This window comes from Dufourea novaeangliae, unplaced genomic scaffold (genome assembly GCF_001272555.1).
Source record: "Dufourea novaeangliae isolate 0120121106 unplaced genomic scaffold, ASM127255v1 scaffold1, whole genome shotgun sequence".
NCBI lineage: Eukaryota > Metazoa > Arthropoda > Insecta > Hymenoptera > Halictidae > Dufourea > Dufourea novaeangliae.
The window spans coordinates 3547162-3558606 of NW_015373885.1; the positions used below are offsets into that span (position 1 = coordinate 3547162).

The following is an 11445-nucleotide window of genomic DNA, read 5'->3' on the forward strand; positions in this document are numbered from 1 at the left end:
ACCCTCGTATCTACATCTTCACCAGCTCCGATTACGAAACATCCTCTATTCAGCAGAGTTGAGCGTTATTCGAATGAAATTTTATTTCAATAAAAATTCGAATAATCTTCCAATAAAAGTTGCGAATAAAACGAATTTATTCATACAAGCATTTATTCGAAGGAATCAGCGAATAAAGGTTTTATCGGCACGCATCCGCGGTGCATACGTGCATAAGTGAATGTCTGGGTGTAGTGTAGGGAGTAAAGCGAAGAACCATGGTGACAGGTACGTAGAGATAACGAAGTTATTTGGAATAATGAATAACGTTACACATTTATTTGTGATTAACGAATAATTTTTTGTTGAATAAAATCATTATTTAAAATAAATCATTATTTTTTGTTTCTTATTAGAAATAAAACTTACTTAAAATCCAGGGTTTGTTTCCATTACGCGAATCTAAGCAATTGATTAACGGTAAAATTAATTATAATATGACGTATTAACGCTTTACAATATCCTACTTAGAAAACAAATTTAATGAAATAAAGATTCACTTTGATGTAATAATTAATTAATTAAAATCATTCGTCGTGTACATGAGAGTTCGAGAAATTTAAAAAATTCGATATAACAGTTTTGATTTTTCTTTCGGGAAAATTTTGGAAGATTATAAGAATAGATTAAATCATGAGTAGATATCAGTATGAAATTGTAGAACATTATTATGTAATAACTATAATGAAAAACTTGTTATACCTATAAGAAAGATTTTGCCTCCCCTTCCTCTTAAATAGTTTTTTTCTCTTTTAATACACAACGTGATACAAATCAGCCTTTCGTAACAATTTAGAAGTATGTCAACGTTATGTTCGATTCGCTCTAGTCTATTCCATGATTTCTGAAATTATATCAATAATGAAATAGCAATATTGATATGACCGAGAGTGAAATTATGTACATGTGAAAATTAGAAATGTACGAAACGAAAATGAATCAATTAATAAAATCAGTCAATCGCTATCTCGAGAAGGGTTCCCCTTACCGCATCGTACCCCTAGAGTTTCAATCCATGGATGGAAAGCGGTGTCGCTTACTCCTGACTTTTATACGCTGCGGAGTTATTCAGAATAACGAATAACAAATAACAAATAAAGACTTATTCGTGAATAATAAACGAACAATAAAAAGTTATTCGCGAATAAATCCTTGGACTTTATTCGTTATTCGTTATTTGAAATAAAATAAGCCCAACTCTATTCAGATATCCTCACTCATACGTTCTCCACAACCGTTTGATCTGTCCTACGAATTATGCAAGATACAGGGCAACACAACAAAGCACAGAAATAAAATGACGCATGGATCTGCCAAGTGTTTAGTCATCAGCCACCAGAACAAAATTTCATGTTTTCGAACGCATCGACGAGAATCATCGAAACGATTTTGTACAGGGCGTGCAAAAAGAATTCATATTAATATCCTTGGAATTTGTGGTATAAATGGTCTAAAATCTTCTCACTTCCTTTTGCACCTGTATTATACCTACTGAAAGACTGAACATTACGTATTCGAATAATGTATCTGTACGATTAAGTGTATTCTTATTATTATTTCAGTTCAGAAAATTGATTTGAATATGTTTATTCTATAATAGACAAACTTGAGCGATTTGATGCTACTATTAGCTTTAACTTTTCTTTCCTTCTTTTTTTAAGCTTAACTTTAAAAAGTAAATTTATTTCGATACTTTTTCTGTATCAGGAAAAGCAACAGAGACAATTCGCGTGGCCAAACTAAACAAAACACTCCGTACAATACACCTCGATCTTTTCTAATAACTACTATGCATCCTAGAAGTTTGGCACAAAGTCTTTCATAAATAAAACAATACCAACCAAAATTATGAGTTCAGATCTCACAATAAATACAGGACGAAAACATTACTGTAAAAAAATTTCAAGAAGACAACATATTAACCCCTTAAGCGGAGATAGAATTTTCGCACGTCGCAATATAGAGTATTCGACTTAAAAAGCTGGCCAAAATTTTAATTTTTAAATTCAATTAAAAACAAGAAGAGCACTTCTTTCTTATAACAGGTATTATTATTAAAGTGAAGTGATATGATGGACATTCTTGTGACGTCAAATTGTACAAAGAAGTACAAACCAAGGCAAACAGATCCGCTTTCCTCCACTTAAGGGGTTAATAACATAATAACTACCAATTCTACAAGTGTTACTAAATCGCTGTAAAAAAAACTCGTTTGTTCTATCAACAATTGCGAAATCTGGTCTCTGTTTTTCGATCGATAATGTACGTGTACAAAAAAACAATTACCTGGCGAGCTTCCGGCAAGGTCGTCGATTATTTATGCGTGGTCGAAGGACAAATTAATAATCGTCCGTTCGTTTTCGATCCCACGAATATCCACAAGCGGTTTTGATTACGACGAATAAATAATCGTCGGCGATGAACCAACGATTGTGCAAGAATTCTAGGCCAGGCGACTCCGCGTAAGGTCACCTCTGTCTCCCCTTTTCAGATCATAAATCACTTAGGAATTAACCCCTCTAATTGGTCACCCCTCCTCCTAACCCCTTCTCTCCCCGTGGTATTTAAATCGACGCTGCTCTGCAGCCCGTTATGAGAATGCGGACGTGTAAAACGCACGCACGTTTCCACGAGGACGTTTTTACGCGGTCGATTTAATTCGCTCGTATAATTAGTCGCCCGCTCATCCCGGAGTCCGCTCGAGCGGTTCTGAGATCGTCAACGGGGCTAATTGGACCTCTCAATTTGTCGCGAGACGAACAAATGCCGCGCTGCGGAACGATCTCTCGTATCAAGGTGACGAGATCGTATTGAGTGTAATTGTTTCTGTTTGAAATAGTTTCAAGAGGGGACGACGTACAGTTTTATTTTTTATTTTTTTGATGATAACAATGTTGATGAATCGATAAGATCTTTGACTTTAATTCCTATTTAGCATTAATTATTAAAATAACGATTTTTCTATCAGTCATCATTACGTGGAAATTTTCCAATATCTTCGGTATGAAAGATGTACAGCAGTAAATGGAATCTATAGATGAATTCCTTACTTCGCACAATGAAATTAATTGTAATGTGGCTAAGAGGGATCAACATGGAATCTTCATGTGCAACGTAATCGATCTAACACATTGTGTTCAAATACTCTATATACATTTTACATATACTTCCTTGTAACGAATATAAGGAATGCCAGTCAGTAACAATAAAGAAGGAAAAGATTTGAGCGAGCTTGACAGTATTTGTTATTGTTTGCCAATGTCATATATCCTATTTACTAAACCACACGTTAAAATGATAGTGCAAAGGTCAAATATTTAAAATTGAAGAAAGAAGTATTATATTAAATTTTCAAGTATATATATATGCTAACTTAAATAAATGTTTGTAACTGGTAACAGATACGTCTTCTTCCCCTGTGTTCACACTACTCGAGACTATAAACGCAAATACAGAGAATAATGGAGACGATTTCCTAATCATTTCATTGGCCTATGGCTTATTTTTATTTGATTTCCTCTAATTTGTTCATTATTCATCTCGCAATTGTCGCATTATTAGTAAAACGTCTACATTTAATCTATCTACTCTCATGATTAGTAATGGGGATCTCATCATTAATAACAATTACATAAATGGGGATGATGCTGTAATTGTAATCATTTTACTCACATTTCCTTATGTACTTACACGATTACACGATGAAGCATAGCTTGAGACTTCCTACTGGTAGTTTGACATCTGTCATCGCAATCCTACAAATCATGAGTCGCAACCTAGGCACCATCTCGTGTATGTGTGTGCGCGCGCTCGTGTGTGTGTGTGAGCATAAATAAATACGAATCAAATGAACCATATGTACAACTGTATTTTGTCGACTGTCCTGAATGTACAGGGTGCATCAAAGTAAGTGATACGTTCAAAATTTAACCCTTTCCTAAAGCTATAGATAGTTTTGTATTTCAATATCTCTTATTACACCTGAGCTATTAATAAAAAATCACCAAAAGCGTCAGAAATTCGACACTATGGTCTGTTTTTCTAAAGAAGATGCCTGGGAGGTTGGCCTGCCTCGGCGCGTGGCCTGGTGGGGATCCAACGCGAGCTACGTATTTCATGCTACGTTGTGACGTCTCAATGCCACTGTGTGTCTCTTTCCATCCTCCGTCACTTCGGCACGAGAGCCTCTCGCTCAGACGCTCGGTAAACCAACTTTCTTCTTTACCCTGCGATTTTCACGTGTAGCGTTTAATAACCTACGTATTCATTTAATTCCCTTTTAACATGTTGCTCAATATTTGGGTACAATACATTCTTTCAAAAGAAATAAATTTGTTCTTATTCATGTATTTTAACTCTTGACGTGTGAAAACGTTCAGCATTTCGTCAACATCTACGTCATTTCCAGACAATGGATGATTGACGGGCGCGTGCCGAACGCAGTCCCCACTCCTTGAGATTGTAGGTAGGTCCTTCTCGAGAGGTTTGTAATACGTGCGATGGAGACAGACGACCGTAGGCGAGGATGCACGTCGACGGTCGCACGTCATTGGCCAAGGCGCGAAGAGTGAGAGAGACACAAGTGCCGTATGTGTCTCGCGATCGCGGCAACACCGCGAAAACTCGGGCCTACCTCCTAGGCATCTTCTTTAGAAAAACAGACCATAGTCTACAAAAATATATATTTGCATAAACATCCAAAAACTACTTACAAAGTTCAGCCCACATGTTATGTGATAATTATCCCTCTGTATTCTACGATTTTTCCACAGTTAACCCTCAGACACCACACTTGTGCGAATTTGCACCAGCAAAACATTATTTCGTCTGTTCGTTTTAAAATTTACCATTTCTTTATAACAAATTTGCTTAGTTCAAAAATTATTTCCCACTTTTGCAATTATTACCATTAAATTTCTGAGGAAATTATACCCTAAAAAATGTATTATGAGTTCAACTTGCTTTTATTATCTTCAAGTTCTTAATCATAAAAAATTCAAAATCCCAATTCGCACTAGTGTGGTGTTTACGTATGCTGAGATGGAGTGTAGTTTCTGAGGGTCAATATTCTACTGGCACTGAAATACTTAAGATACTCACTCTACCTAAAGCTAAACATTAACTGTCACCCATTTCACAAGACTTTACTAGCCCATCACTAATAGCACGTTAGATTGATGCAAACTGTATTGTACACGCGCGTCAAATTCAATCCTCATCATCGTACCAATTTTCCCTAAACGCAAAGCCTCTTCACGCCCGGAAGCGATCCGTCACGACACAACGGTCCGGAAAGTGACCGCGATTCCGCCAATAAGATGACATCAATAGTCATCCGTATCCCGTGGCGTCGCAGCGGGCATATCTTCCGACTATCCCAGCCGTCATTGTTGCCTCGCATCCGACCTGATCACCTCTGTCGGTCATTCTCGGTTCACATCCGATTTCATCGTTCGATCATCAAGGTATTCGCTGACGGCCCTGATCGATGATCGATCGACGGGTGCACGTGACCTAGCCGGTTCCCTTCCGTTTTCGCGACATGTCGCCGAGAAACCAGGCGCCCCACAGGATTCAACGAACCCCCGATCGAAAAAAAAAAAGAGGACAAACACACGCTCGTTCTTCCTAGAGTGTGTGTTTGTCGAGGGAGTCGAGTCACGGTTCGTGATCGACGGAACACGCCGAAGTGAAAGTCAAGGAATGAACAATCGCGGGGCTCCGAGTGTCATCGAGTCGTGAACCGTTTCGTGATTGCGTCCGATGCGAGGACCGTCAGCCTTTCGGGGTAAAGGGCTGCGAGGACAATAGAGACTTTCGTCGAGAAAGGATGTTGTTTGGCTTGTCTACGACTCGTGGGTTTTCCCTTTTTTTTTCGTTTCTTTAGACTTTAGACTGTACGGTGTCATGATAATGATGATGATGGAAGCAACTCGTGTTAACGCTGACAGAAAGTTTTCGATAAAACGAATGGTCACTGTAGAATTGAAAGAGTAAGTATACAGAGAAAAGGGATAATTGAATATATATGGATGTGTTTGTGATCGTAGAAATCCTGTGTATTTAGAAGTGGGGAAAGAGATGAAAGTTCCACGTTATTGACATTTAAACTATCATCCATATTCCCAATTTCAATGGACGTTCTTCTATTATACCAAGTATGTACTGACGTCGATTGTTCAATTTGTTTTAAACATTTTAAATATAGATACAATATTCTACACTGTTGATATGCCAGTAAACATCGTATTAGTTAAATGGTATTGGGTTTAACAGTTAAAAAAAACTACGTAATATTAAGTTATAAGTTTTCAATGTTTAAAGTTCGTTTTACTAAAAATAACATTTGATGAACACATCCTCTCCCCCCTGTATTTTTCAGGTGTCAAGTGTATTGATATGCAATCTTTTGTTAACTTTAGTATTTATTATCTTGGAAATAGAATATCTCTGACGTCTCAGTGATATCTGTGTGTAGATATTCAATTCTTCTCATTTCTTTTTGAATTACATACTTAAAAAATAAAAATAAAAATAAAAAAGTAAAAATAAAATTAGATACAAAACTATATTTCTACTAAAACTCAAGACAAACTGAAATGAAATAAAAAAGTTTATTGTACAATCATGAAACATTTTTGTTATCGTGTTTTGTATACTCTTGTATTTAGGTTGTAGCATATGAATGATCCGTTTTTTTTAGTTCATGAAGACTCCACCTTTAGAATTTCTTCACGTTCCCGATTTCATTCAAATGTCGTGATACTAATAATTACCCCCCAATCTCCTCGAAAGCTATATTAACATTACGTGCATCTTTTGCCGCAGAATGACTGTCTTCAAATTCATAAAGGAAAAATGACTCAAAAAATTTCGTGCGTATGCATTGTGCCGTTGCAAAGAAAATATTGAAGAACATCCAACATTACTTCAACCAAAAGATACACAAAACAAAGGAGTATAGATCGCCATTCAATTTTATATAATCCATACTGCAGTCACCAATATGTCTCTTGATACATTCTAGGTGAAGAATCTAAAGCATTCAAATGGACATTTCATATGTTACGACTAGACTGCGGATTTTTATGCATACGTAGATTTTCTTCAAATGGTTTACAAAAATTGCAATCCACGAAGAACTTGTTCACATTATCAAAGATTCATTAAGGTTCTAAGTAAAGTAAAAACTTCAATCATTTTTGTTATACATACGTCTTACGCCACTGATTTTCAGATAATGGTGCATGCTACAAATGCATAAAATCCACAGTCTATGTAGTTACCGAATGTAAATACAGATCGCAGTAAATAAACAGTAACATTTGAAGTAACCCAATTCTACAAGCGCTTCTTTCTTATTCCAGTGCGTAATTGCCAGGGAACACGGGGAAATTGTCATCAGAGAGTAACAGAAACCGGGCCAGAAGGTAAATTCCAAATCGGTTGGAACCGGACGGCCCGGTTCCACTGGCCTCCATCGGCTCAATCCAGAATTCCCGAGATTACTTTTTAGCGGGCAAAAGGAGGAAAGTGTAATTTCACGCGAGCGCCGTCATAATTTCACCGGCAGTCTTCCGGTCTCGCTCGATTTGACAAAACGACCGAGAATATCGAAAGGGGCGGCGAACGCGATCCCGCGACACCCTCCCCTCCACCCTTTCGTCCCGCTTCGACGATTTCCAAGGGGTTGTCGAGGTCGAATTCACTTGGACCACACGATCGATTCCGTTGAGATGCCCCAATGTGACCATTCGCTCGTTCGTTCCAATTATTCAAATGCACCCTTGCACCCGTTGCACCTGTTGCGCCACGCAGATGCAGGCGTCGACCCGCCACTGCGCCCGTGTACCGTTCCGCCTAGCGCTTTTTGAATAATTGCCCCCAGCCAGTCGGAAAGAATATTTTATGCATAACTCCGTGGGAATCAGATTCGACTGCCGGTCGATGCAACGCTGACAGGCAGATCGTTTCTTTTGTATACGATAAACTTGCGAGACTTCAAGGGGAAAATGTTGGGCATGCATTTTTTTCTGTTGATACAATGGTCTATTAAGTGTACGAATAAGTAATACATGTTTTGGCAAGTTTGTTTTTTTAGAACATCAAAAGCCAAAGACGTGTATGTGATATTTGTCCTCGTTTTTTAATCCTCCAACGATGGTGTCTCAGATTTCAGAAACTTCACGGACCATTTCAGCTGGTAGAAAATTATTCAACCATTGCCTTATAACATCAAGTCACACATGCGATGACAATTTCAAACTGCATTTAATAAACGTTCATACAATTTATTTTCTTTAAGTCAAAGTGAAATACTGATTCGCTGGTATATTAACATTTAAGATATAGAGTAAATGTTACACTTGCCATAAGAATAGAATTCCTTTTGTATCTGGGAAATTATTAATGAAAAAGTAACTCTTGATTGTGCAGTCGTCAAAAAATTGTAATACAAGGAATTAAAGTGTACAGTTGCTCATATTAGTATTTTATAAGAATTATAAAATTTATAAGTATATTTGATCATTAAAAACGTCCACCTTTCGAGACCTCTTACTTATCGACACTTTTCAAGAATACAAAGATGTTTTTAATCTAAAAGGACACAAACATGTTTTTAATCTAAATTACGTTACCAGGTTAATAAAAAAACATGGAGGACTACTTATTCGTACACCTAGTATGAGCTACGATCTTTTACTTAGGGATGATTTACGGATTAATCGTTAAGATATTTGGGGTATACTCTATACGACAGTTTGGAGCATCTTTGATTTTTTCCATGATTGAATCTATTCTACGTATAAGTATTTAATATATGTACAACAAATATTTCATTAATTTATATGAAAAAATTCTACGTTACAATTTACGATCAAGGTTGTAATTATGAATATAGAATATTTCTATACAATCTCTTCTTCTTACTCTTAAAGTTTCCAATTCGCCCTTCAAATTTTGTCCATATTTTATGATATGTCCTGTATACACGCAGCAAACTACCGAAGCTAATACTCTGGAGAATTTCAACATATCACCACCCATCCATGCCCTAGCTGCGTCCAATGTAGTTTAACTTTAGTCATCAGGCGGAAACTCGTGTTTTCTGCGTGATGGAGTCACCGCGGGGATTCAATGCAATCAAATGCAGAATACAGTTAGATTAGTCGGACTTCAGCGAAATTCTATATAAATCTAATAACAATAGGAATAAAATGTGTAAAAATTACAAAAAAAATGAAAGGAGGAAAGAATTATTAACGGTATCCTGACAGATTTTCCACTGTAGTCAATTAAACGTGTAAAATTGTTATTTAGTATAATAATTAGAAAAAAAAGGGCATAGATATTTTATATTCTAGATTAAAATATTTCAATACTTTACTGTCTCCCATGTAATATAATTTGTTACTTATAATAATTGAGTTTCTATGGGCTCCCTTGTTTTAGTGAACGCTATACACAAAAGTATATTTATCAGATATGTCAACTTCCATTTCAGTAGAAACAATTGAAATATTAGGTACCTATAAATTTCTAGAAGATGGGATACTTATGAAAGACAAATCAAGTTTTCTACATTTAAAGGAATGATCTTTTTCATGAACAGCTAACCCATAAGCGTATATAAGTTTACATCTATTAAATTTGTTGATAAACAAGAAATAATACTACTAAATATGAGAATCTTTCATTACTTGGAGAGTTGATAATTCAGCTAAGTATTTCCAACACACAAGCCACATATCGAACACACATTAAAGAGTCTGTATGTTACCGGATATTTTTTAAGTTAAACAATACGTACAATCAATTTTACTTAAAATTTAACGTGCATTGAATTTGTGCATTGATCATTACACTAGTCGACAAACGGGAACCTTTACTTATTTTTCAGCTAAAAATGATTTCTTCACAATTTTGACATTCCTATCATATATTAAACATGAATCAGACTTGTACTCGTATTATACATTGTGAGTAATGTTATGTATAAATATTTCAGCATTATAAATATAACTAATGAGTGATAAGTAGTGGAATTTACGAATGCTTTTATATTAATAGAACATTCTCATATATTTCTAGAATACGTATGACATACAAAATAAGACCACTATGATCACTGTCTGAAAATAACACGACACTAAATTCCTAATAATGCCATGAGAACCGAAAACAAAACTTTACATCACGATATATTCGATCTCCACTGAAATTACTACGTTACAAAGAAAATATAATCCGTCTAAACATTTATACATGTATTCGTATTTTAATGAATATTTAAATTTTCTTCAACAAAATGTATTCTATTCTTTGCTCTATATATTGACATCTAAACTTCGTCATGTATTTATGTTATTAATAAAGTTCAATGAGGTTTCCATATTCTTTGGAAACTGACAAAATTCTTAATGCTATACACAAATTTCTATTTCATTAGAATTTTCACAAATTAATCCCCCGAAACCTATATTCACATAAATATCAACAGTCTACTTATAGCAATGAAACCACTGATTCGACAAACTTAATTCTACACCATCGCTCAAGCATCCCCAATCACTCGGTTAACGAGAACAGAACACAAACACACATACTGAAAAATTTCCACTGAACACTTGAATTTTTATATACATCAGTGAACACACATAACCACAGGAAAAATGCTAGAACAATTATAAAATACGAAATCACGCACTCTTCTATTTCTTTTTCCTTCCTAAACTCCAACCATTGCAATCGACCAAGCACTGCCTGAACGGTACTCTATTCTCACTTGGACTTTTTTCTCTATAGAGTCCCAAGATTTCAAAAACATCGACAAACCACGAACAATTTCCAAGCTTTTTTTCGATTAAGCTCACGATCACGCTCGATTAACAGATGCCATCAAGCACAACCGTCTATCAAACTGTCATCGATGTACAAGAACAATTACCAGTAAGGTGGCATCCTGTGGTCTCATGTCCTCGGACTAATCCAGGGGTAGCGGTGCACTCGGCCGGATCACTTTTATTCAATCACGGCTATCGATACGTACACTGTACACACGAATTAACAAGGTGTTGTTCCCGAACGGAATCACGATCGCGGATACAACTCGTCGGAGAAGAGGTGGGGGAGGAAGGCGAAAGAAAGAGTTGGCTCGGGAGGCCCGAGGTACACTCGCGACTGTCTCGAGGTCTAGGCAACGACTGGCTGCTACCAGGATGGCCTGTTGCCGGCCTGGTCCCAAGCGCGTTCACCACAATAGAAACTGGTGGGAGATCAAAACGCTGACTGTGGTCGCTAATGCACGCGTATATACACCGCGCGTCGCTCGCGCGATATGTTCTTTCGTGCACGCGTGCTGAAAGCAGGCTCCGAGTCTTCTCGCCACCGCAGCCTGTGTCCACG

General features: G+C 36.6%; 1 protein-coding gene across 1 annotated transcript in view; it reads right to left on the bottom strand.

Moving 5' to 3' along the window:
* Window positions 1–11124, bottom strand: part of LOC107194024 (FH1/FH2 domain-containing protein 3) — a 164556-nt gene extending 153432 nt beyond the window's left edge. Inside the window, exon 1 of the mRNA XM_015583584.1 lies at window positions 10988–11124. Coding sequence (XP_015439070.1) covers window positions 10988–11001 — 14 coding nt within the window. The 5' untranslated portion in view covers window positions 11002–11124. The remainder of the gene's footprint in view (window positions 1–10987) is intronic.
* Window positions 11125–11445: the final 321 nt, after the last annotated feature.